The 27,099-nt window shown below is 54.0% G+C and overlaps 1 protein-coding gene across 8 annotated transcripts in view; it reads left to right on the forward strand.

Annotated features, from left to right (window-relative positions):
- Positions 1-27,099, forward strand: part of DLGAP4 (DLG associated protein 4) — a 90,359-nt gene that overhangs the window by 33,316 nt on the left and 29,944 nt on the right. For 6 of the 8 annotated variants that reach the window (XM_055544941.1, XM_055544943.1, XM_055544945.1 and 3 more), the window contains 3 exons: positions 22,163-22,524; positions 25,011-25,099; positions 25,647-26,059. In XM_055544941.1, coding sequence (XP_055400916.1) covers positions 22,163-22,524; positions 25,011-25,099; positions 25,647-26,059 — 864 coding nt within the window. Of the gene's footprint in view, positions 1-20,731; positions 21,626-22,162; positions 22,525-24,675; positions 24,756-25,010; positions 25,100-25,646; positions 26,060-27,099 lie in introns of those variants that run through there. The other 2 variants (XM_055544949.1, XM_055544942.1) reach the window with 2 other exon arrangements.

A 27,099-nucleotide genomic window follows, 5' to 3' on the forward strand; every position in this document is an offset into this window, starting at 1 on the left:
AGCCAGAGTTTTGCGTCCTCCCACAAGCCCATAGGAAGACCCACAAGGATGACCCAAAAGGTCATCCTCTGGTCATTTCTGCAGCTCCTTTTCAGTTCTCAGTGGTGGCGGGGATGAGGAAGGGGAAGTTCTGTCCTTTTTCTAGTTTAAAAGAACACTTGAAATCACTAGCCGAGTTCCTCCTCCTGTTTTATCAGTGGGGAGACTGAAGCTGAGGTTGAGGCCCTCCTCCCAAGTGAAAAGTCAGGTGTTCAGCCCTTAACTCTCACTATCTCTCCCACGTTGTCCCCGTCTTTAGTTTCGCTTTGGGGTTAAAACCCAAAGTGAAAGAAAAAGATAAAGCAGGAAGCAGCCGCCCAAGACCCAGCCCAGGCCACAGTGGGCCCTGGGGGGCCTCACAAGGCCTCGCTGGCAGGGGAGCAGGCCTCTTTCCGACTGGCTCCCACCCTGGTTCTGGGGGCCTGGCTGGGTGGGGGCCGGGCAGGGCCCCGCCAGGAGAGGCGCCAGGCTGCAGACAGGCGGTGGCCTCCTGGCCGGGCCCACGCTGTCTGGGAGACGGCCAGTTCGACAGGTTCCCCCCGGTAAAGTCAGCCTCTCCCGGGTGTGGCCCCAGGTGGGAAGCAACTGCCTTTGAAACTCCCGTCCTTCCGGGGCAAGGCTGGGCTGGAGCTGGGCCCGTGTTGGCCTGGGAAATCAACCCTGGCTTCCCGAGTCCAGCTTGCACAGAGCAGTTCCAGTCTCTCTGAAGGTAAGAGCTAGCGCCCGTCTCCACTGAGAAAGCTTTTAAACTTTCAGTCCCTGTGGGCACTTACCTTACCCTCTGGCGGTTTCAAGGACCCAGATGGCCTGAAAGCCTTTTGTCCTGATTGTGCTTCCAGCCCCAGAGGCTTAGAGAGGATGGGGCGTGGGAAGCAGGAGCCGTGCTTCTCCAGGAGTCGATAGGTGGCCTCCAACAAGCCCCTGGATCTCAGGTTCCCCATTTGTTTCTTGGCAGGAGCTAGAGCCTTCTAGCTGTGCCGTTCAGCCAAATCGATCTTGGTCCCTCGGGAGCTAGTGAGAAAGTTCTAACACGCTTTGGGTTCACCCGTGTGTTTCAGAGATGAACTGTTGCCTAACTACCTGGGGTCTCAAGTTCCTGTTTCTCTGTGCTTTTTCTAAGGAAACTCTCAGCCTTGCCAAAGCAGATATGGTAACAGTTTGGTTGCTTCAACAAATAGGACTTTTTGTCCACCTCTCTTCCCCTCCTCTGCACAATCCCAAGGTCCCCAGGCACAGAGCCATGTTGGTTCAAGTCTGCTCCGGGGGCACACACTGGGCACACAGCAGGTGATCTGGACATTGTGGCCGAGTGACTGCACTGACGATCCCCCCTGGACCGTGCTGCTCCCCTGGGAGGCAGAACCGGGCGCTTACAAAGCCCACATGCCGGGGGCCGTGCAGCCCGTTAGCTAAGAGCATAGATGTGGAGTCATACTGCCGGGATCCAGATCCTAGACTGCTGCCTGGAGCTGTGAGGCTTTGGCAAGTTGCTTAACCTCTCTGGGCCTCAGTTTCTTCATCTGCAAAATAGAGGCGATAATACTGATATCACACGAGTTACAGTGTGAGGATGAGAGTGAGTGTGTGTGTATGTATGTGTGTAAAGCACTCAGCTCGGTGCTGGGCACAGTGGGAGCACTTAAGAAATGTTAGCCCTGTTCTTATTGATATCCAGAGAAGATTTGGAATATTTAAAGACCATCCCTGTCCCATGCCTGAAAAAGTTCAGATGCACCTGGTATCTGGAGAGGAGTTGGTCATCTGATGGCTGTTTGTTGAGTGTGGGGCTCTGATGGGGAAGATAAAGCCAATCAAGGCAGGCTTTAGAGAGGACCTCAAAAGCTGGGCAAACTCCAGGTGGATGGAGATGTTTAGGGGAGGGTGCCTAGGGTAGGAGAGGGAAGTCCAGGGGCCTAGGGATCTGAGTCAGGCTAGAGAAGCCTGCTCAGGGCCGTCAGAGTCCACCAGGCACTCAGCCAGGGTTTATTTCGGCACGGTCATCACTCCATTGGGCAGTTTGCTTCCTCGGGCTGTGATGAGGAGTCTGCTCTTATGCGTTATGAATACAGTAAAAGATCCAGGCTCTCCTGGAGCATTCTTGCCTTCCCAGGCTGCATGAGGTGTTGTCAGCCCAGCACAGGGAGTGGTAGCAGTCAGGAGGTGTCAGCCTGCAGGGTGGGAGGAACTGGGCTTGTCCGACAGTACCTATGACGGCAGGGCAGCCAGGGCTACTGTACCACAGCAGTTTCCTCAAAGGGGGCACGCGCAGCATTGTGTGGGAACAATCCAGGGGAAGAGGACTTGGGTTCATCCCAGCCAGCTCCTCCCCGCCCCCACCTCCACGCCCCTTTCCAAACAATCGGCCATTCATGCCAGGTGCTGAGCCAGGGGAAGAAGAGGGAACAAGACAAACTTGGTCTCTTTCCTCAGGGAGCTTGGAGATTCCATCTGAGCAAGTACCCATACACAGGATTCTGTCTAATTGAGATCAGATCCCTGAAGGAAACATAGTTGCTGAGAAAGAGGATGGGGAAGGCACCTCAGGGAAAGTGGGGTGGAGGATGGCAAGGAGGCAGGCCAGGGCAGATTGGGAACTGCAAGGGGCAAGATCCTGAGGTGTAAGGCGTTTGGTGTATGGAGGGAACTGGGACAGGTTCCGGTCTGAAAGGGTCTGCAAGGTCAGGGCTGGGTGGCTGGGCTTGGTGAGCCTGGTTAAGTATCATCAGAGCTTCCAAATACTTACATCATCATCACTGTCATCATCAGGTTTTCATACTGATCATTAGTCATCAAGAAAACCTTCAGCACTACTTACTGCTAACGCCCTTTCACATACTGCTTCAGCAGTGCACAGAGCCCTGTTGCTTCCCTTGCTGAGGGAGGCGGGTTGCAGTTCGTACTACTGTTCTTAGAAGTGATGGAACAGAGAGGTCAAGTGACTTAACTGGAGTCACACAGCTTAACCAAGATTTGAAATCCTGATTCACTACTCTTTCTTTTCGGCCAACTGCTTTTGTTTAAGAAGGCCAAAGCAGAAGTTTCTGCTGCTTTTTAGCCAGATTGCCATTCCAAAATGGCTCATGATCAGTCGTACCCAACTCTTAGCGATCCTTTGAATGGCAGCCTGCCAGGCTCCTCTGTCTGTGGGATTTTTCAGGCAAAAATACTGGAGTGGGTTGTTGCCATTTCCTCTTCCAGGGGATATTCCTGACCCAGGGATCAAACCCACGTCTCTTGCATCTCCTGCATTGCAGGCAGATTCTTTACCCACTGAGCCATTGGGGAAGCCCAGTTTAAAAGTTTTTGTGTAGAATGATGTCATAGTGATTGTGTTAGGGCACTGGGATTAAAGTGACTTTTTAACTTTTCTATACTGTTATATAATATATTTATAGTTCTTTTTTTGTTTTATTTTAAAAAATGTTTATTTGCGTTGAGTCTTAGTTGCAGCCCACAGACCCTTTAGTCGTGGTGCGTGGCCTCTGGAATGCACAGGCTTCAGGAGTTGTGGCGCACGGGCTTATTGCTCTGTGGCATGTGGGATCTTGGTTCCCAGACCAGGGATCCAGCCTGCATCCCCTGCATTGCCAGGTGGGTTCTTAACCATTGGACCATTAGGGAAGTCCCGAGTTTTAATTTTTTAACCTCCGCATTTACCTTCCTTCTATCTCCTTTCCAAGGTTCTGATACTAACACATCCATCTCTACCCTTGTAGACCTCCAGTCTTTTTAATTTTCTATTTGCATTTTAAAAATTTTGTTTATTATTTAATTTTGTCTGCACTGGTTCTTCATTGCTTAGCTCAGGCGTTCTCTAGCTGGAGCAGGTGGGGACTGCTTTTCTTTGCAGTGTGTGGGCTCCCCGTTGTGGTTGCGGAGCGCACACTCTAGGTGTGAGGGCTCAGTAGTTGCGGCTCCCGGGCTCTAGAGCGCAGGCTCAGTAGTTATGGTGCACAGGCTTAGTTGCTCCACAGCAAGTGGGATCTTCCGAGACCAGTGATCAAACCTATGTCCCCTGCATTGGCAGATGGAGTCTTAATCCACTGCACCACCAGGGAAGCCCTATTTGAATTCTGGTGTTCCCCCCACCTTTTACAATTTCTATTTCCTGAATCTCAGGAAATAGTCTCAGATTATTAGTCAGCCCCTGCTCATAAATACATTTAAGTCAGATCAGAAAAGTCATGCTTAAAGTAGCTTTAAATATTTTATTTGTGACTTCTGGATTTTGGTGAAAAATCAGTGTGATGCCTGGGGCTCATTTGTAGAGGATTCCTCAGTGGACTCTCACTAGCCCTTTTTTTTTTAATTGTGGTTAAGTATACATAAAGCTTCACCGCTGAAGCTGTTTTAAGTGCACAGTTCAGTAGTGTGAAGCACAGTTCACGTCTTGTACAGCTGTCACTGCCCTCCATCTCTTTTTATCTTTGCAGAGCTGAGACTCTGTACCCGTTCCCTCCTCCTCCAGCCCCTGCAAATCGCACTTCTACTTTCTGTTTCTGTGGCCGGGTACCTCATGCACTGGCCCATTTTAAGGAGGTATATTTGAAAGGAGGAGTAGGTGGTGTCTGAATAACAAACTCTTTGGGTTAACTCTCCAAGTTAATGCACACCGCAGCCCTCAGCTTTATGTGGCTGGGTTCCAGCAGAATTTTTAAAAGGCTGCTTATCTCCCAGGAGGGCTGTCTCCCCAGAGGCAGCCTTGGTTCCCACGCCTGCGGTGGCTGTGTGGAGCCTGGGCACAGCTTCAGGATCCTTCTTAACACAGGCAGGTGCTATAATCAACCAGAAGCAGCACACCCAGTGGAAACTGTGCCATTCCCGCCTAGTGCCGTGCCCAGCCTTTACAGATCAGGATCAGTCCTAGGAGGGGAAGGGACCATTTAAGGGGTAAGTGATGTCACAGGTCTCTTTGTGAGAGCGGAAAAGGGCCTGGCAGGACAGCCCGAAGCCTGGGGGAGGCAGATGATAGGTAATGCTTGCAAAACATCGGGGCAGAGCAGCTCCCAGAGGGGTGGAAGGTAAGGTCAAGGTCAAGGTCAAGTCCTCTTTCTCCAGGTGCTCTTCAGAATGCTGGCTTGGGCTTGAGGTCTGTATAAAAGTAAACCAGGGTCCTCCATCCATGGAATTTTCCAGGCAAGAGTACTGGAGTGGGTTGCCATTGCCTTCTCCACCAATACAGTATACTAACGCATATATATGGAATTTAGAAAGATGGTAATGATAACCGTGTATGCGAGACAGCACAAGAGACACAGATGTATAGAACACTCTTTTGGACTCTGTGGGAGAGGGAGAGCGTGGGATGATTTGGGAGAATGGCATTGAAACATGTATAATATCATATATGAAACGAATTGCCAGTCCAGGTTTGATGCATGATACAGGGTGCTTGGGGCTGGTTGCACTGGGATGACCCAGAGGGATGGTACAGGGAGGGAGGTGGGAGTGGGGTTCAGAATGGGAAACACGTGTACACCCGTGGCGGATTCATGTTGATGGCAAAATCAATACAATATTGTAAAGTAATTAGCCTCCAATTAAATAAATTTATATTAAAAAAGTAAATGCTAGCTGGAGTCTGCCAGCAGAAAGGGGAGTCCAGACTTTCTGCCGTGACTTCTAAGCTCTATAGGAATGTGTGTTGTCAGTCTCCTTGCCAGCAAACTTGTATTTTTGTTGTGCGACCAGATGCTGTGAAGGTTGGTTTTTTGGAGACTGAAACCTGGAAGGTGTTCCCTCACTTAGTAGATAGAACACAGCTTGCTGTGTGATGTCGAGTAAATCCCTCAGCCTCTCTGAGCCTCCATTTCCTCAGCTGCACAAAGGGCAATGGTGAAAATATCTCCTTGTGGGGATCAAATGTAAGGACCTCGGACAGTGACAGGGCCATAGCCGCCAATGCCTGAGCAGGCAAAAAACACCGATACCTATGACTATTAGTCGCTAATATTCAACCAGTCCTTACGGGGGGTCTCACACTGTGCCATTGCAAGGGCAGGGTTCTGTGCATGGGTTTGGGAAGCTGCTGACCTTCCCTTGGGTAGGTGTTCTTTCAAAGAGATCTTTCCAAGTGTCACCATATTGTGCTTTTAGAGGCGGTCGAGAGAAACGAGTAGAGAGGGGCATGGTGGCGTGAGGGGGAAGGCCCTGCAGCCCTGTGCTGCTTTGGGGGTGAAGTCAGAGGATCCCGCCTCATGAGTGGCAGCAGGCATTCTCTGCGGGGACCCCTTCTGGATGCCACGGACATGGGAAGCACGCGGTCCTTGCCTTCCAGGGACTCAGGATCTAAAGGGAGAAGGAGAAAAGTAAGCAAACCTGTGAAACAGTGTGATGGCAGAGGCCTGTGACGCCTCTAAACCCCGGTGGGTGACCCATTGAGGGGCACCAGGCCGGGGTGGGAGGACAGTCAGGGAAGTCTCAGAGTGAGGAATGCTCGGAGTAGACCGGAACGGGGGGAGGCAGTAGGGTGCAGGAGGGGCGGTGCAGGCAGAGAGCAACCATGCAGAGGCCTGGACACTGAGAACATGTGGGGTTGGCATGGAGAGGAGGGCAGAGAGGAGTTAGAGGGGTGCTTGGCGAGGCAGGGACACCAGAGGTCACTACCCTAAAATATTAACACAGCCATGCAGGTGTGGCCTGGGGGATGGTCAGGCAGCTGGGGTCCTCAGGGCCCTGAATTTTCCTGAGCCTGCCCCCTGGAGGGACAGGACACCTCGCTTCTACCCCAGGCCAGAAACCCCCAGCCTCTGGGCCCTCGAATGCTTGGAGGGCCTAGGGTCAGACAGCTGCCCTGAGGGCCCCTGGCTCCGATATGCAGGCCCCTCAGGCAGTTGTATGGAGAAGGAAATGGCAACCCACGCCAGTACTCTTGCCTGGAGAATCCCATGGACAGTGGAGCCTGGCAGGCTGCAGTCCACGGGATCGCAAAGAGTTGGACACGACTGAGCGGCTAACACACACACAGGCAGTTGTAATGATGGTTCCTCACCTGCCGAGCCCTTTCCCACCTGTGGGAACATGAATCTTGTGGCAGTCCTAGGGCAGTGAGCAGGGCGAGCCGCATCCTTCGCTTCTTACCAGTGGGAGCCTTAGTCATACCATGAGTCAGTGCAGAATGATGCTCACACTCAGGGCCTCCCGACCTACAGGCTTCCCCCAACTCAGCAGCAAGTATGGGGGGAGGCAAGAGCCAGGATAGCCAGTGCCAGCCGCTCTTATGTTCTCAGGAGGGGGTTTCCTGTCACAGTTAGGGGCTCTGTGCTGCCAGACTGTCCAGAGGAGGTCCAGGTCCAGCCCTGACCGTGCTGTCTTAGAGGTAGTCCTTCCTTATTTCCTCTGCAGCTTGGCCATCTGAACATTCTCCTCCCCCTCCTCTGATAGTTAGAACCAATTCTCTGGAGGCCAAAACAGAATTGAACAATGAATGTCATACACACAAAAAAGATGTCTGATGTCACATTGAGAACTGAGTGTGAAGTAGGGAACCAAAAAAGAGCAAACATCTCAGGCCTGGGAGGCATCTTAGAGGCCACACCTGTGGGAGCGTGAGTCCCTCCCTGCATCCATTGTGCCTGCGTCCAGCCTAGCTGACCGCCTCCCAAGCAGCTTTGCCCCTTAGAAACCCCTCCTTAGGATGAGGCAACATCTGCTCCCCCTGGACCCCCACCTTCGTGTCCCCTTTTGGTTGCACTGTGATGACCAGGACCATGTGTGTATGTGACAGTCTCCTAGGTATTTGAAGACTTTTCCAGGCTCCTACTCCAATCTCTCAAAGCCCTCCCACACCTCGTGTTAGACTGGGCATAGCTCTTGGTGCACACGTGTCACACCCCATCTGTGGTAGATCTGTGACACAAGTCACTAGTCAGTTGCAGTAACTCTTGTTCCCTGGCAGCTAGGGCTTCCCTGGTGGCTCAGATGGTAAAGCATCTGCATGCAATGCAGGAGACCCAGGTTCAGTCCCTGAGTCGGGAAGATCCCCTGGAGTAGGAAATAGCAACCCACTCCAGTATTCTTGCCTAGAGAACTCCATGGACAAAGGAGCCTGGTGGGCTACAGTCCATGGGGTGGTAAAGAACTGGACGTGACTGAACGACTAATACTTTTTCTTTCTGTTCAGTCAGTCCCAGGCTTTCTCCGGCAGTACTCCATGTGGCTGCGCCCAGCCGGTGGAGCTTTACTTTATTGTGAGTTTCCTGAGGTCAAGGACTACTCATCCTGGGTCCCTGGTGCCCACCCAGGGGCCAACGTGTGGCCTCACTTGTCATAACAGGAGGATGGATTAGAAACTTCTCCCCAGTGCAAATTGTCCCCTTCTCATCAGGCTCCAATTTGGCAACGCCCCTGTCCACAGTCACCAACAGTCCCCACTGCTTTACCCAGGAGCCCCCTGGGGCTGCCCCCTCCCTGGTCCTGCACCTTCCCCTGGTGGTATAGCCTCAGACCGTGTCTGTGATCCGCCAGAGTCACTAAGGCATTTTCCCACGTGTCTGCTGCTTTGTGTAATTGTCTAACTTGGGATCCTGAACTGAGGACCTTAATATAACCTCTGAGGACCAGGCCCTCTCCCTTCCTGTATCCCTGTCCCCAGGCCTGGCACCATGGAAGGCGGCCGGCCTGGGCTGACCTGAGCTGAACTCACGGTTTTCCCCCATTCACTGCTGCACCGTTCATCTCATCTCGTCTCTTGGCCGCCCAGGGTTCTTGGCTCCAGATTCTGTCACCTGATAGGCCACCTGTCACTCCAGGCACAGTGAATGAGCCTATTAACACCGTCTTTCTATTCCGGGATTCGCTTGGTCATTCAGAATGATGAAAGAGACCAGCAATCGAGGTGCACAGGGCCTGGCAGTGTCTGGCTTTGAACACTGGACGCAGGGTCCTGTGACAGCTTATCAAAAGCCAGGCTTTTTGTGACCCGTTACCAGGGTTTGACGTCAGCCCTCCAGGAATGAGGATGGTTTTAGAGGCTCTTTCTTTTAACTGGCACTTCCCAGGCTGGGCTCCGGGGACCTTAGAGTTTTGGAAAGGCCACAGCGAGGTTCACATGCTAGAGCCAGCATTTGACAAGTCAAATAGTATTTGAAAAGCCAAATCTTGGATCCTCCACCCCCTACTCCTCCGCCAGGCCAGGCAGGGGCTGTCCACGTCAAGTTTTTGCATTGGGCTGGAGCCATAGTGGCCCTGTAACAGGCCATCTTCTACTTGTCAGCACCTCCTTTCTAGAGTTTATAGCCTTAATGTACGAGAAAAATCATGACTCAGTAACCGCTGGCATCTCTTTAAAGCTTGGACTCCCAGTTTTGGTGGTAATAAGGTGTCCTGTGGGGTAGGGCAGGGGCCTCAGCAGAGCTTCTGGCAGAGCCAACTCTGCAGACAGGTCTCCGGGGAGAAATAAAAGGATGCTTGTAGGAGATTCCAGCACAGAACGGGTGGTGAGGGGTGAAAGTTGCCTGATAGGTTGCTGACTGGATGCAGTTGCGATAATGGTAGAAATGTTTTTTGAGAAACAGCATGCTGGTTAGGGGCTAGAGGAGGTGGGGCTCGGCCACAGGTGGGTGCCTTTCTGAATGTCTGGAGCCGGTGGTCTTCAGGCTGGGAGGCAGGGTGGGGGGCGGGGGGCATGGGGAACACCACACTCAGAGCCCCAGGCGAAGTCGTTGCTCCGGTACCTGCTCTTCAGGGAGTGCATTTGCCTTTCTGACCCTCAGTCTCCTCATTTGTACTATGAAGAGGTTGAATTAGTCTGGTGGAGCTCAAAATACCACATGGGGAAATGCTATTTCTCTCCCACATGGAGGGGAAAAGGAAAATGGAGCCCCTCCGAGGGCCCTGGCTGGGAGTCAGCCAGCCTCCCCAGGCCCTCTTGGGGTTCCCCGGAATCTGGCTTGAGAATCACTGGAATTACTATCTCCTCAGACCCTGGAATTTGAGAGTTTCACATCCTCGTTCCAGTCACAGTACCCTGTCAACCAGCTATGTGACCTGGGACAAGTGGCCTCACCTCTCTGGTCTCTGCTTTGAGGCTGTAGTGAGATTTAGCCAAGCTGGGAAAGTCCTGAGTGACTGGGAAACTTATCAGGGGTTCTTGTGTTTTCTGGTGAAGGGTCAGAGTGTCCAGGACTGCACATCCAGGGGAGAAGGGCGCTGGGTGGCCATGATCACAGGCAGAGCAGGGCACCTTTTTCGTCCATATGCTGGGGCTCTTGTCCAGGGGCAGCAGAGCCAGAGGCACCGCCAGCTAACCCACTCAGAGGATATCGCCAGACCCTGTGTGAGGACCAAGACTAGGGTCCTGACTGGGGAACTGGCCTGGCCAAGATCTTGCATTCCTGGCTGAGTGGCACCTGCCTCCAGCCCTGGGCAGGGTGGTGAAGCAGCAGCTACAAGTGCCGGCTCTGGAATCAGAAAGCCAGAGCTCAGATCCTGGCCGCCTGACCTGGGGCTGTTCGCTACTCTCTGAGCCTCACTGTCTTCCTCTTTGAAGTGGGAACGATAGGCCTGGTGAGGAATTGATGATCTGATACAGTTACATCTTTTCATGCTAGGCCAGTTCACAGCCAGCCCTCCGTCTGGGGAGATGCCCTGGAGCTTGTGAGTCATCGGACTGGCAGCTCGCTGTCCTCAGAGAACCAGCTGACCTGAACTGTGGGTCTATCTGGAGGGCATTGCCTAACCCCATCCTCCAGCTCCTCCGGCCTGAACGTGTCAGGACAGAACCACCTCAGACCTTGAGCCCAGCAGGGAAGTGAGCAGGGCTTTCTAAGGAGCAGCTGTCTCTGGAGGGCACCAAGGCTGTTGCCCCAGCAACCAAGCAGGTCCCTCCCAGGCAGCTGCTCCAGGGCCTTGAAGAGGGGGCAGCCATTTGTGTTCCTGGTGGGGCTCTCCCGTCCCCTGTGCCCTGGTGCCATGAGCCTGCAGCCAGACCTGGCCTGCCACCAGAAGGGGTTTCTCTGCTTTCGCCCAGCAGACCTGACATAGTGCCAGAGGGGCCTCCTGCTGCCTCCATTTCAGAGTTCCCAAGGGTCTCCTGCCTTTGCAGGAGGTTCTTGGGGACCGGCTTCCTGGGGTGTAAGGGAGAGGAGCTGGGGTTCCGGAAGGAGCGGGGAGGTCTGTGCCACGGGCCATGTTAGCAGGCGGGCGTGTGCCAGCACAGTGGTTTTTTTATTTTTTTTTTTTAAACTTTGGATTAACTAACTCCATTTGTTAATCTTGAGGTTTTATTTATTTATTTTTCAGTCCAGATATTTCTGGCTTCACTCACCCATGTCTCCACCTGACAGCCAGGGGCCAGAGGCATTAGAGGCCTGGTGTCCCATAGACATTTAAACTTCTGATGCCCATTCAAGGCCAACCCACTTAGCTGGGAAAACTAAGGGATTAGACCCTGTGCAGAGTATACGGCTCACCACGGTCTCACAGAGCAAACTTTTCTACACAGCCACTCTTTTTTCCTTTTTAATAATTTTTATTTATTTACGGCTGTGTTGGGTCTTTGCTGCTTCGAGGGCTTTTCTCTGGTTGCGGTGAGTGGGGGCTGCTCTTCATTGCGGTGCATGGGCTTCTCCTCACGGGCGCTTCTCTTGTTACAGAGCAGAGCCTCTAGGCCCTTGGGCTTCTGTAGCTGAAGCACACGGACTCAGTAGTGGCAGTTCCCAGGCTCTAGAATACAGGCAGAGGAGTAGTTGCAGCACACGGGCTTAGTTGCTCCGAGGCACGTGGGATCTTCCCAGACCAGGGATCGATCCCAAGCCTCTTGCATTGGCAGGCAGATTCTTTACCACTGAGTCACCAGGGAAGCCCCACAGCCACTCTAGAAAGCTATAAGCCTGTTCTCGCATCTATAAAACATCAGTGATGATTATCTCCGCTCCCAGGCCTGTGTCTGGAATAAAGGAGTATCTGGCCCAGTACTCACTCGGTCATGATCCTTTTAAATCTGTACATAAGATAGGCCTTGCCTGGAAGACATTGCTTGAAGCACAGCTCCATTGCTGAACTTCAAACAGAATTGCTCCAAGCTTTACCTCCCACCAGATTGCACTCGTATAGTGTGTGTGTGTGTGTGTGTGTGTGTGTGTTGGAGGCTGACCTAAAGGGATCTTTTCTCTTTGTTTTTTATTTTTTTAAAACTTTTTATTTTTTATTGGGATATAGTTTTTGAGAGTACAATTTATATTGGGATATTGTATTGGGAATACAATTTATATTGTATTGATTAACAATGTTTCAATAGTTTCAGGTGAACAGTGAAGGGACTCGGCCATACATGCACATGTATCCCTTCTCCCCCAAACTCCCCTCCCATCCAGGCTGCCACATAACAAGAGCAAAGTTCCATGTGCTATACAGTAGGTCCTTGTTGGTTATCTATTTTAAATATAGCAGTGTGTACATGTCCATCCCAGGCTCCCTAACTGTCCCTTCCCTCTATCCCTACCCCTTGGCAGCCCTGAGTTCATTCTCTACGTCTGAGTCTGTTTCTGTTTTGTAAATAAGTTCATTTTTATCATTTTCTTTTTAGATTCTGCCTGTAAGGGATATCATGCAATATCTCTCCTTTGTCTGAATGACTCACTTCACTCGCTGTGAGAATCTCTAGGTCTGTCTACGTTGCTGCAAATGACATTATTTCGTTCTTGTTAATAGCTGTGTGATACCCCATTGTATGTACGCGCCACGTCGTCGTGCCCTCTGTCGGTGGACGTGCAGGTTGCTTCAGTGCCATGGCTGTCGCAGACAGTGCTCCGGCGAACTCGGAGGGGCGTGCATCCTTTCAGGGCATGTATGCCCGGGAGTGGTATTGCAGGGTCATACAGTGGCTCTTATTTTTAGTTTTTTAGGAGACCACCATATTATTATCCATAGTGTCTGTACCAATTCACAGGGAGTTTTTCAGAGTGTTTGCCCTGGGCATTAGATTACAGCTCCAAGTCAGGAGTAAATCATTCTTCCCTGAGCCTCAGTCTATCCAGCTGTCAAACGGGTTTGTTCAGTCATTCAATAAATATTTACTGAGCCCAGCCCTGTGTTGGGCTTGGTCCTGGGAAAGCATCTTAATTCTATAAAATATTCAGGGTCAATCTGTCAAGTGTCTGCCTGCAATGCGGGAGACCTGGGTTCAATCCCTGGGTCAGGAAGATCCCCTGGAGAAGGAAATGGCAACCCACTCCAGGATTCTTGCCTGGAGAATCCCACGGACAGAGGAGCCTGGCAGGCTATAGTCCATGGGGTCACAAAGAGTCAGACACGACTGAGTGACTAACACACACACACTCTCAGGAAGCTATGTTAGATACCCAGGATGTGTATCTGTTCGGGGAGAAGGACAGAAGACTAGTGAACCAGTAGGTTGATGAGTGCCTGATAAAACCAACGAGGTCCTCAGAACAAGAATAGCCGCTGTAGACAAGGGTGGTCAGGGAGGATCCATCAAGGATATGACCCCTGAGCCTAGACCTGAGTGGGCAGCAGTGATGAGAGCAGGTTAAGGAGTAGGTGTGCAGAGATGGGGGTGGGAGCATCACAGACAGGGAGCAGCAGGTTCAGAGGCCCTGAGGTGAGCACGCACTTGCAGTGTTTGCAGAACAGCAGCGTGACTGGAACGGAAGGAGCAAGGGGGATGTGCAGGAGCTGAGCGTGAAGAAGGGGCAGTGCCCATTGCAGGCCGAAGTAGGCAACGTTATGGAATGGGGAGCCTCTGCAGAACTTTAGAAGAGGGAGGCAGTAATCTAGTTTGTACTTTTAAGTAACTCCTCGGGTTACTGTCTGGAGAGTGGTTCTGGGTGAGTTGGGCCACTGACAAAGCAGGGCGGCAGGAGGGTAGGAAGTGGAAGCCTGGACCTGGCTGATGGCATGGAGAGAAGCCCGGCTCTGTGACATGTGCTTTTGTGGGGGAGGCCGGGGAAGAGGGGGTGGGACTCCCCAGGCTCCTGGAGTATGTAGCTGAGTGCAGGGGGTCCCCTCTCCAGGAGAACAAGGCCGATTTGAGGGAGGGAGGTGCAGGTTCATCTGGACACCCTGGACTTGAGATGGCTTTGGCGCCTGACACAGGGCTGCCTCATGTGCCAGGCCGTGGAGATAGGCGGCAATAACGTGCTTCCAGCTGCAGTCATGTCTGCGTGCTGTGGAATCCTCCGACTGTAGGCCCATTTAGAGGGACTGTGAGGATTCTCTGGGCAAGAAGGTCACACTGTTCCCATTGTCTGGGCAGCCACAGGAAACCAAGGACCCTGTCTGAGAGGAGGCACCCCTCTCTTGGGCCCCCTGGCTCCCCTTCACCAGCTGAATTACCACTTCGCCAAGCCAGGCCCTGCTCGAATCTGTCTGCCCACACCTTGAGCTCTTCTGCCCTGCTCCTCTGCTCAGAGTACCCCTCCACCTAAAAACCCTGCCTTTCCTTCCCTTCAGTGACTCTGGTCAGTCCTGCCAGACCCAGTCAACCTTAATGTCTTCCAGCTGTCCCCAGAAGGTGCTCAGTCTCTCCTTCATCCAGAAACCATGGTGACTGGAGTTGCAGGGGCCACCCCAGGATTACAAGGCATCTCCATATCTGCCAGCTCTTTGGATCCCACTCAGAGCACTTGGGGTGTCACACCCCACTTTCTGGGTGAAGCAGTTGACATGCTCAAGGCTGTTGCCTCCATGTGACCCTCATGGAGTTGGTGCAGTAGCGGGGGCATGGGGGAGTGGTCAGACTTCAGGCAGCCTGGGTTCAAGCCCTGGCCCCAATACCACCAGGCTGCAAGGTGAGCTCGACCGAGCCTCCCCACTTCTCTGAGCCCCACCTGGAAAATGGGGCAGCGACAGACCTACCTTGCATACCTGTTCTGAGAATTCGTTTGGCCAAAGTCCAGTCCATGCTCATTATTCACAGTGCTTACACACATAATGTCTCACAGACACTGAATTAGCGATCCTGAACTGTTGTTCCAATGGGAAATGCAGAGTCCTTGCATGTCCACCAGCTGCCAACGGAAAACACCGAGGCTTCTGTTCAGTTCAGTCGCTCAGTTGTGTCCGACTCTTTGGGACCCCATGAATCGCAGCACGCCAGGCCTCCCTGTCCATCACCAACTCCCGGAGTTCACTCAGACTCACGTCCATCGAGTCAGTGATGCCATCCAGCCATCTCATCCTCTGTCGTCCCCTTCTCCTCCTGCCCCCAATCCCTCCCAGCATCAGAGTCTTTTCCAATGAGTCAATTCTTCGCACGAGGTGGCCAAAGTACTGGAGTTTCAGCTTTAGCATCACTCCTTCCAAAGAAATCCCAGGGCTGATCTCCTCCAGATCAGCTGGACTGATCTGGATCTGGCTGGATGGACTGGCTGGATCTCTTTGCAGTCCAAGGGACTCTCAAGAGTCTTCTCCAACACCACAGTTCAAAAGCATCAATTCTCCAACTCTCACATCCATACATGACCACTGGAAAAACCATAGCCTTGACTAGACGGACCTTTGTTGGCAGAGTAATGTCTCTGCTTTTCAATATGCTATCTAGGTTGGTCATAACTTTTCTTCCAAGGAGTAAGCGTCTTTTAATTTCATGGCTGCAGTCACCATCTGCAGTGATTTTGGAGCCCAAAAAAATAAAGTCCGCTGTTACTGCTAAGTTGCTTCAGTCGTGTCCAACTCTGTGCAACCCCATAGATGGTAGACCACCAGGCTCCCCCATCCCTGGGATTCTCCAAGCAAGAACACTGGAGTGGGTTGCCATTTCCTTCTCCAGTGCATGAAAGTGAAAAGTGAAAGTGAAGTCGTGTCTGACTCTTAGCGACCCCATGGATTGCAGCCCACCAGGCTCCTCCGTCCATGGGATTTTCCAGGCAAGAATACTGGAGTGGGGTGACACTGTGTTAAAGACACGTATTTAATATATTGTTGATGTGTCAACGTGGAATTCGGTCAGTAACACCGTAACTCACGCCTGAACGAAGCTTGTCTGACACAGACGGTTTCTCCATAAGGCACATCACAGCCTTCCTGCACTTAACAGCACTGGACGGCACTTCGGCACTATACTTCGGGCCATTTCAAACTGAGAAATCACCACCAGCGACAACACACAAAAATGTGGAAGCGCAGTGTTAAGGAGACCAGGAAAAGGAGGCTTGTTTACAGTATGAGCTGAAACAGAAAGACAGTGTCGCCCTGTTCAATGTCAGCTGGGAACCTGTGTGTGGGGCGATTCAAACTATCAGGCTCTGCCAGGGGCCACAAAAGCCCCACGAGTGTTGATTTAAAGGTTGCAGATGAGTCTTAGCATGTAGGCAAACTTGCGTTACAGACTTGTTAATAATGAGGGCTGGGTGTAGATGGAGCACTCGCTCAGTGAGGTCTGCGGTTAGTGTTGGAACCGACACCAACAGGAGTGTGTCCTGAGCGTGTCCCCTCTGGACAGGGCTGGGATTCCCTGAGCTTTGTGGCTTTGTCTTCCCCAGAGTGTCACCTTGGTAACCTCTTGGCTCCTGTGGACTTAGGGGTGGGAGGCCAGTGTAGGTTCTGGAGGCCTTGAGGCCCCCTCCCGCGCCCCCCCCCCACACACACACACACACACAACTGAAGGGTTTGTTCCAATTCCACTGGGTGGCTGGTGGCACCACTGAAAAGTTTCAAAGCAGGGGTGTGATTGGATCCTTAAGTGGCCCATTGATCAGCATGAAAGAGGGACGGGAAAGGTAAGAAGGAGGCTGGGGGGCCAGGGAGCAGCAGTGTGGGGCGTCTGCAGGGGCTGGCTCTCGATCAAGAGAGAAGGGAAGGATGGGGAGGCAGTTAGGAAGCACCTGGCTGTGTGCACTCGGTCCCCAGGAAGATGTTGGGGGGAGAAGTGCCGCCAGTCCCTCTTGCTGGTGTTTGAAATTAAAGCTTGATGTTCTTCTAAGGAGCAGTGAGGGAGGTGGTTCCAGGCTGGCACAGGGAGGGAAGAGCAGGGGGCATGCGGGCCGTCAACAGGAAAGTGGATCTCAGAGGCCAGTCTGTTCCTGGGATTTTCTCCCAGCATCCTCTGCTTTGGGGAGGGAGACAGGGAAGAAAGAGGAATTGGAGGCCGAGTGGGTGGGGAGCCTTGACTTCTGTTTTTACCATAGCAAGTGAGCCGCCCAGTTTAGCTGCGTGTTGACCCGTTGCATGAGACAAAGAGGGATCTTATAGGTTCTCAGTCAGCCGTTCCTCCAACAAGCCCTCCCTGGAGCCTGGCAGAGCCAGCAAGGGAGTTTAGAGGTCTGGATTTGAGGTCAGCTCCGTTTGCACAGGGTCTCGGGTGGGTCCACTGGCTCTTCTGCAGAGCCTGTGGCCGTGGCTCCCACACAGTTGAGGCTGCTTCCTGCTCGGCTCCTGGGCACCAGCAGACCTGAGGGCCTGGCTGGGCCTCCAAAGCACTTGCAGGGGGGCTAGCATCCTGAGGTTGCTAGGGAACCACAGCCACTCCTCTGAGCACCTGAACTCTGATTGGCCATCTTCTGTATCTTGACTTTAAAAAAGACAAACAACGTGCAGAAGAAAATTTATTCCAAGCTGAGAGTTTGCTGGGTAAAACCTTGGTGCAGAAGGCAGTAATGAGACAAAGGGGGCCCCTTCTCAGAAGAAGCAAGGGCTTGTGCGCAGTGGGGTGGGGAGACTGGGCTGGATGCCTGGGGCGGGGGGCAGGCGGCCTCGCACAGCCGGCTTCTGTCTGATCCTGGGCGTGCGGGACCGGCCAGGCCGAGGAGAGGGCAGGGAGGCTCGCGGCCCCCAGGGCTCAGCCGTGCAGTGCGCAGACAGTGCTAGGGCTCAGCAGACACTTCTCTCAGAATCTTTAAAAACACACACAAGAACCAGCTGGAGGAGCCAGTCATTCTGGAGCGATCCCCATGCTTCCCAGGGCAGGTCTGAAAGCTTTCCAGAGTGAATGGACTCAAGAGTTGGCCCCACTCACCACGCCGGTGTCAAGTGTGGCGCTCAGGACGTCTCCACACAGGGCAGGGAGGGCCGCAGTCACATCCTGGCCGGCGCCAACATCTTGGGGCTCGGGGCATTTGCTTCCTCTAAAGTTCATTGGCAAATGATGGTTGTGCACCCTCTGGACTGGGGCCCAGCTGCCCACACGCATGGGACACACACTCAGTTGGAGACTTGACCATGGGCCTGAGTGCTCCAGAGGAAAGGGTCAGACTCTGCCTGGGCCAGAAAGGGCTGGGGGTGGAGGGCTGGGCCGGAGGGCAGGAAACACGGAGGATGTGCAGAGGGGTTTTGCCTGAGATGATGCATGTGCAAGAGGGCTTCGGTGCATGAAGAGTGTGGCATGTTTGGGAAAGGGTGGGAGGGCTCTCTGAAGCTCGAAGGGGCATGCTGAGGGGGTGGGAGGGCGGGAGGTGAGGCTGTCGGCATGGGAAAGTGGGACCAAGAAGAATGGGTTCCAAAGTTGGGATGGGACTAGAACCTCAGGTTCTAAAGTGCCAGAAGTCTTCACTATGGCTAAATCCTGATTTTTGGCACCCGAGGGCTTTTTTGTAGTGGTGAGGTTCTTTTTCTTATTCAGCAAATACTTACTGAGAGCTTTCTGTGCTTGAGACGTCACCGTGGGCCTGGGATACGACCTGCTGTGCCAAGACAGACAGAGTCCCCCATCCACGTCAGGCCTGTAACCACTGGCGAGTAAATGCTGAGATGAGCGATGACAAATATGGCAGGTGCTCTGATGAAGATCCTGAGAGACGCGAGATTAGGGAGCAGTCAGGGGAGGCCTCTGGGAGGAAGTGACCCCTGAAATGTGAGGAGCTGAGAGAAGCCTTCCAGGCAGAAGGGACAGCATGTGTAAAAGCCCTGAGGTGGGAGGAAGTGCAGGAGTTGAGAACACAGGCTGGCTGCATCTGGATGCTGGAAGGGGCTGCGGAGGTGTCGGCCTGTATTTCTCGGCATTTCATGCCTGTGAATTGAGGGCTGTTCCGTAGAGTCAGGCCCCATCCTCCTGCCCTGGGTGGGTGGGGGGGGGTGGTACAGTGCTCACAGTGAGTGCTGCCTCCCACCCACAGAGGCCCCGAGGCTCAAAATCCACTCATTAGTCACACCACTTGTCCGACTGTCACCTGTGCCCCTGGAGACACAGAGAATCCAAGCTAAGTTCACTTTTTTACCACATCTGGCTATCTGGCCTGGCCTCCCTAGTCCACTTTCTCTCTCTCTCTAATGAGTGAGTACATCAGCAGGACTCCGGCCTACACACCCTGACAGAGACTGGAGGGTCAGCCCTCTGTACAGGCCCTCGACTGTAGACGGTCCCATAGTGTCCTGGGTGGGGTGTGTCCCCGCACAGATTGACTCCTTCAGGCCAGTGTCAGCCGACAACACAGGTGGGGGACAAGGACCTCGACTGTGATCACAGGGCCTCAGCTAGGCTTAGAGCCCAATTCTGGGTCCTCACGCTCACTGCCACCCCCTTTAGGGAGATGTTCTTAGGGAGGTGTCCCCCTTTAAGCATTTTGAGCAGATTGAGGTTTCCTTCTCCTGATCTGGGGAAGAAAACTCCACTGAAGCTTTCTTGGGACTTTCAGGCCAACCAAACAAATGAATCATGAAATCCCTGGTGAGTCCGGGCTCTGCTGGTCATGGGCTTCAACAGGCTGCTCTCTGTGTCAGCCCTTAAGGGAGACTGCCCCGGGCCTGGTCAGAGAACCAGTCCAGTCTCCCACCAGAGGCTGGGGAGTGGTAAACTTTTGGCTCACCCCTAGGCCTATCTCCCTCAGAACGAGAAAGCAGTCAGAGCTGCGCTGGCCCTGGGCTGTCTGACCTCAGTGATGTAGCAGGTGTGTGTGTCTGAGGGGCTCCCCGAGCAGGGCTGGGGAATTTTGAACAGAGAAGGGACTGAAAGCTCCCCGAGCACTGAGTCACTTGGTGCGGGCACGAGACGTGGCTCCTGGCTCCGGGGCTTTTCTGTGGTGGCCTCTGTTGTTGTTGAAGCACTCAGCTGTTGCTCTGCTGAGGAGGGCCCCTGGCTTTCCTAGTCCCCACTATGGGCCTGGCCTAGTACACGTGTCTGTCAGGTAAACAGGTGGACTGTCTAAATTACATTTTTTATTTTTGTTGTTGTTTGCTCATTCAGTCGTGTCTGACTCTTTATATCCACATGGACTGCAGCACACCAGGCTTCCCTGTCCTTCACCATCTCCTGGAGTTTGCTCAAACTCATGTCCATCGAGTCGGTGATGCCATCCAGCCATCTCATCCTCTGTCATCCCCTTCTCCTCTTGCCCCCAATCCCTCCCAGCATCAGGGTCTTTTCCAGTGAGTCGGCTTTTTCTTTTTAGGCAGTGGTAATTTGCATACACTTGCAGGAAATAATACAGAAGGATCCTGGTACCCGTTACCCGGTTTCCTTCAGGGATAAAATCTTGCAGACCTGTAGTCTGCTGTCATAGCCGGAATACTGACACAGATACAGCCCGGCGGTCTTACTCCGATTCCGCCGTCTTCACTTGTATCACCTGTGGTGCATTTAATCCACTGCTTTCATCACAAGTGCAAGTGCCTGTGTCCACCGGCACGGCCAAGATACACAGCTCCCACCAGTGCGCACATACTGGGGTCTTCCCTGTCACCCTTTTATAACCAAGTCGCTCCAGCCTCTTCCTCACTTTCTCCCCCTAGTCTCCACACATCTGTTCCCATCTCTGTAATTAGGTCATTTCAGTAATGTTTTATAAATAGAATCACGTGCTCTGTAACTTTTGAGATAGCTTTTTCACGAGGCATGATTCACTTGAGATTCATCCAAGTGGTCGCTTACATCGGTGGTTCCTTTCTCTCGGTTGCTGAGTGGTCTCCCATGGTCTGAGTGCACCGCAGCTGCTCACCCGTTGAAGGACTTCCGGGTTGTTTCCAGTTTAGGCCTATATCACATACAGTTGCCTTGAACATGCACGGCTAAGTTTTTTGTGAACGTGTTATCATTTCTGTGGGCTAGATGCCCAAGAGTGTGGTTATTGGGTTGTATGATATTTGCATGTTTGATTTTAAAAGAAACCGCCAGATCGTTTTCCAGGTGGTTGTATCATCTTACACTCCCACCAGCCATGTACGAGTGATTCCATTTTCCCACATCCTCAGCAGCATTTGGTGTTGTCGCCGTTTCTCATTTTGGCCATTCTGGTGTTTGCACAGTGATGTCTCACAGGGCAGATGAATGGGTTCTCCTGTGCCTTGTCCACAGCCCTGGTGGCTCTGAGCCTCGTTTCGAGGGTTCCCACTGGGCTGTCACCATCACCTTGATTGGCAGCCCCTTGAAGGCCAGGCTTAAAGCCCCTCCTCTGGCTCCTGCTCCCTGTAGGCCTCACCTTGGTAGAGGCTGTTTCCGTCCTCACTGGGGAACGGACAGTTGGAGTTAAGATGCCGAGAAAAGCCACTGGATGTGACCCCACCCCTCAGAGGAAGTAGCTTCTGCTAGTTGACCAGCGTCTCCTGTTTCAGACCGAAAGTGGAGCCAGCCCTGGGCCAGGATTGGAACGGGACTCTGAGACCCTACTTCCCACCCAGGGCAGGTCTTAGTTCCCTGAGTCTTGCTGGAAACAGAGAGCCTGACTGGGTGCGATGGAGTCTTGGGGGAGGCAGACTGGTGTGTGGGGTTTTCACATAATGAGGTAGGGGTGGTGGGGTGGGAATGGCACCCTGTGGGGAAGGATAACTGAGCCCTGAAGGGTGCCCTGGTCTTTGACCAGACAGGGAGGGGGCCTCCGGCAGTGGAGCAGGTTGGAGGGAAGGTAGAGCAGGAGGGAAAGACCGAGAAGGGGAGTGGCAGGTCTCTGCGCTTGAGGACAGGTGAGGTTAACCATTCTTGAACTGTCCTGACCACACCTCTGCTGTCACCATGGGTGCCCCAGCTGGATAATCCCTTTGTGTGGGACTAAGAGGGGGAGGGTGGTGTTGTTCCCTGTGGGCATCCCCCACTAGACTTGACCTTGGCTCAGCATGAGGATGGGCAGGGCTCAGGTCTGTCTGTCTTGGTCATGGCTGTGTCTGACCCCCATTCTCCTCCAGAAATCCTCACCGAGGCCAGAGCTAGGGTCGGGTCAGGTGGGGCCTCAGCCCTGAAAGGGACTCCAGAGGGCTGGCAGCTTCACCCCTCCCCTGCCTTCCTCTCACCCATCTGCAGGTTCATCATGCCTAGTGGCGTATAAGAAGACCCCGCCACCGGTCCCTCCACGCACCACGTCAAAGCCGTTCATCTCTGTCACAGTCCAGAGCAGCACCGAGTCTGCCCAGGACACCTACCTGGACAGCCAGGACCACAAGAGCGAAGTGACGAGCCAGTCTGGCCTGAGCAACTCCTCGGACAGCCTGGACAGCAGTACCCGCCCGCCCAGCGTGACACGGGGCAGCGTTACCCCAGCCCCCGAGGCCCCTGAGCCACCCCCAAAACATGCAGCTCTGAAGAGCGAACAAGGGACGCTGACCAGCTCTGAATCCCACCCCGAGGCCGTCCCCAAAAGGAAACTGTCATCTATAGGAATACAAGTAGGGGCCCCTTTCGCACTCTGTCCTCGGCCTGCACCGCGCACCTGCCTGCGTGTAATTACATCTGGCGGAGGCCCACTGGGTCTCCTGGGTCACGGTGGTTTGTCTGTTTTGGGGGGTTGGCCCCAAGTGGCCAAACCAAATTCCACCCATAAGCCATGCCTTCCTCGAGGTCGCCCGAACGTGGTGCGGGCCGTGCAGCTGTGGGCGCGTGTCCCCGCTCCAGTGATGGGTTGTCCCGGTGAATGTAGTTACACTCAGCCAGCCATCTCCTGTCCACTGTTTGCCTGTCCTCTGTCTGTCTGTTCACTCCACCCTTTGCCCTGCCAGCCAACGTGTGGGAGACAGGACTGGCCCGACAGTTCTCTGATCCAAGGTCAGCTCAGGTGCGGAGGCTGCAGCCCTGCCTGGTGGTGGGAGCAGCGTGGAGCATAGACGCCAAGGGCCGGGGGGACCAGGACCCAGGGCCCTGGAGCCTTGGGGGTTACTCCAGGGGGACTTTGCCCAGAGCCTTCTCGGGCCTTGGGGACAGGTATGTTGCTCAAGGTGCCAGGCCCACAACAGATTGAGAAGTGGGACGTCGGTCCTGACGCCTCCCTCCGCAAGAAACGATCCAGGCAGATAATTCCCTGGGACCGAGGGGCCAAAGCCAAGAGATGCCTGGGGAAGCTGGGCTCACAGTGCACTCGTGACCGCAGAGCGCAGCAGGGCCGGGTGTGCTAGCTTCCCCCGCACTGCTGCGGTACCTCCCGCATGGTCTCATAGCAGTACTTGTGCTGTGAGCTGAGCGGGGGAAACCTGGGCCCCGCCTGGCGACTTTCAAGAGCTGTGCTACGTCCTTAATTAAGTAAAGCACGCTCCGGGCGGGGTTGGGGCGTGGGGAGGGCAGCTACAGTAGGCTGAGAGCTTGGGGATGGCAGAGCCCCTCCTAACCCAAATGGTGATCAAGGACATCCAGGTGGCGTGCAGGTGGCTTAGATCAGACAGGCTCTCCGTTTCCCCGGCCTCCCCTGGCCAAGTGCATAACAAAGCACCCGAGTTATAGAAGGAACATGGGACTCTAAGGAGGGCTGAATGGACCAGAGATGTCTCACTGGCCAGTTGCTTGCACTTGCTTCTTGGGGAGGCAGAGTTTAGGCAGCTCTGGGCTACAGTTTCACCATGGACACAAGAAAGTTGGCCGGGAGACTTGTTTTCTGGTCTCCTTCGTAAGAAGTTCAGCCCCTGGCCTGCACGTCACTCTGGAGGGATTCTGAGGGGTACAGAAAACAGCCTAGTTTTGGTTGGGCAGCCCCACCCTCTCTTTGGCCAAACCAGATGCTCTCATCTTTACAGAAGACCCGAGGGAGAGTTAGACTCACCCTGATTCTTTCACTCAGAGGCTCACACAGGGCTTCGAACTCTGGCTCTCGGGCCCATCTAGGCTTCTCCCTGTCAGATCACCCCACCCCCATCCAAGCTCTCCAAGCAGTTCCTGGGAGCCGGTGATGCTGCGTCCCCTGAGCTGGCTACAGCTAAAGGAGACATGCAGTTACATCCTCCATGGTGGAGAGGTGCCAGGCACTCAGCCCCATCCTAGGAAGCCTCTCTAGCCTCTGTGAAGCCAAGAGACCAGAGCTTCCAATTTCCAGTGACGGTCCCAACAACCCTCATCCCATCCCTTAGTGCCTCAAACTGCTCAAACGTGGGTTCTCCCTCATTCATGAGCGGTGATGGGGGGGGCTGGCCTGGCTACTCTGTGGCCACATACCTCTGTCCCAGGAATGAAAGGTAGGCCCAGAGCATCCCTGGTATAGAGAAAGAGTGCTGGCCTTGCACGTGGCCCTGGTCCTACTGCTCCCCCGGCCCACCTGGTGCTGAAGGTAACCTCAGCCGAGTGTGATCGAGGCCCAGGGATGGCGTCCCGTAGGGCCCAGGGACTGGACCAGCTGTGGCCTTGGTGACAGCTTTCAAATCCAGAACTGCTGCCCAAGGTTTGCCCCTCGTGCAGCGCCCCCAGCCTGCCCTTCAGCTGCAGGGTTGGGGGAGTGACCTCTGCCTCGAGACAGCCCGGCTTCAACTACACCAGATAACGGCTGTGGCTTTGTGTGTGTGTGTTTTCTTTCTCTTTCGTTGTCCTTTTTTTTTTTCTTCTCTCTGATGCGTGTAAAGGAGAGGACTAGAAGGAACGGTTCCCACCTCTCGGAGGACAACGGACCCAAAGCGATCGATGTGATGGCACCCTCCTCAGAGTAGGGAAAGGCGGTCCTCTCCACCCCATCCCACCTCCCGCCCGCCTGCCCGCCCGCCTCCGCGCGAATGAGCAGTGCCCGGCTTCACCTGGTCCGGCCTCGGGCCCACGTGCAGTGTCCGCATGCCTCGTGTGCGTCTGTCCGCTCGTCCGTTTGCGTCGTCCCACTAATGTGAATTTCAGCAGCAAGTGTGGTGTTTGTTTTTTTATTTTTGTCTTTGTCCCCGTGCCGTGGCTGTCGTTGTCCTTCAATAAGGTTGACTGCATTCAGCCAGTGCCAAACGAGGAGCCCAGTCCCGCTACCAAATTCCAGTCCATCGGGGTTCAGGTAGAGGACGACTGGCGGTAAGTGGCACCGAGGTGGTGGCTGCCTCTCCCCTCTCCTCTCCCTCCCTCCGCTCTCACCTCTCCCGCGCCTCCTCCTCCTGCTATCCCTAACCCACTTCTCCTTGCTGGATTTCTAAGAACCAAGCTGGGTTGGGGGTGCGGGCGGTGGTCCAGGCGTGGGAGGCTGGGCGGGCGGGGCGGCCGGGTGTGCTGATGAGCAAGGGTGAGCGCTTGCTCCGTGAGAGGAATCAGCCACGGGGACTGAGGCCGGGCAGAGTCACGGCCCAGCACCCCCAATGTTGGTGGGCTTCCTGGCCCCGCTGCAGTAAACAGGCAACCTTATGACCTTGTCCGTGTGTGCGTGTGCGGGCAGGGCGGGGGCTGAGCTGAGAATGAGACGGGGCTGTGGGACCCGCTTCAGGCGCATGGTGAGCAGACGATGCATCTGTTTCTCTGTCTCCCGTGTGTCCGGGTCGGGGTGGCCTCTGGTCTCTGACCCTCTTGGTGATTCACCCTTTCCTGTCCCCACCCCTCCTCCACGCCGTTCCCTCCCCACCCCCCACAGAAGCAGTGCCCCCTCTCACAGCATGTCCTCCCGACGGGACACCGACTCGGATACCCAGGATGCCAATGACTCAAGCTGTAAGTCCTCTGAGAAGAGCCTCCCAGACTGCACCCCACACCCCAACTCCATCAGCATCGATGCCGGCCCCCGGCAGGCCCCCAAGATTGCCCAGATCAAGCGCAACCTCTCCTATGGAGACAACAGCGACCCTGCCTTGGAGGCATCCTCGCTGCCCCCGCCCGACCCCTGGCTGGAGACCTCCTCCAGCTCCCCAGCAGAGCCCGCGCAGCCTGGGGCCTGCCGCCGGGACGGCTACTGGTTCCTGAAGCTGCTCCAGGCAGAAACGGAACGGCTGGAGGGCTGGTGCTGCCAGATGGACAAGGAGACCAAAGAGAACAACCTCTCTGAAGAAGGTGGGTACTGCGAGGCCGGCTCGCTGGGGCGGGCGGTGGGGGTGCCAGCCCCGAGTCTCCAGGATTTGGCACGGGGAGTCTCTTTAAGTTCTCTTCTTGACTCAGTTGTGAGCCCACCTCTTATTTTCATTCTTGCTTTTCTTCCTTCTATCCACCTACATAACCAGCCTTTTTCCACAAAGAATTTACGTCAGCAGCTGCTAGTTGCATAGGCTGTGGGGTCAGCCGACCCCGGGGTTGAATCCCAGCTCTTTGCTTACTAGGGAAGTGACCTGGGCAGGTTTCTCTGAGCCTGTTTCCTTACCTATAATGTGGAGATAGTCCTAGCCTCTGATGTAGTAGTGCTTGTTCAAGGTCTGATGAAGTACCAAGCACAGAAACTTGGTGCTATACTTACACCTTCAGCAGTTCCTTATTGAGCACCTACTGTGTGCCAAGCATCAAGGATCTAACTGTGGGCTCAGCAGGGTGTGAGGAACTGTGAATGGGTGAGACAGAAATCATCTACTTCCCCACTTAGGTTTCTGTCTATACCATACCTGTTTCCAAAAATTCCCCTGAGAAATTAGTTCAAGAAAGATCTAGGAATATGTAGGGAGCCTGGAGTCACAGGTGGTTGATACAGGGGAGGGAAGCTCTGGCCTCCAGTTTGCTCCCCTCCACAGACCAGGCAGGAGGGACAGGTCCTTAGATTGTCCAGAAGGGACGAAGCATCCCACTAACCCCTGGTGGGCAGGGCCTGAGAAAGACACCCCTTGATGATGCAGAGTCCATGTTTCCACTGTCTCTAGGCCAGTTCCCAGCTTTGACGTCACAGCAGGGAACTGTTGTGAGGTATATACCTAATGACTTCTTACAGTACTAGTATTTACAAAATCAGAGCAGCAGCGTGGATCCTGAACTGCTTCTAATAGAAACCATCCAGCCCTCTGGCCTTCTTCCTCAGCCTTCCCCACCTTCAGCTCTCAACTGCTCTGTCTTCTGGTATCTACCTTCAATATTTCTTTCATTTTTTTTTTAATGGGAATACCTTTCATTTC

This window comes from Bubalus kerabau, chromosome 13 (genome assembly GCF_029407905.1).
Source record: "Bubalus kerabau isolate K-KA32 ecotype Philippines breed swamp buffalo chromosome 13, PCC_UOA_SB_1v2, whole genome shotgun sequence".
In the NCBI taxonomy this organism is placed as follows: Eukaryota; Metazoa; Chordata; class Mammalia; order Artiodactyla; family Bovidae; genus Bubalus; species Bubalus kerabau.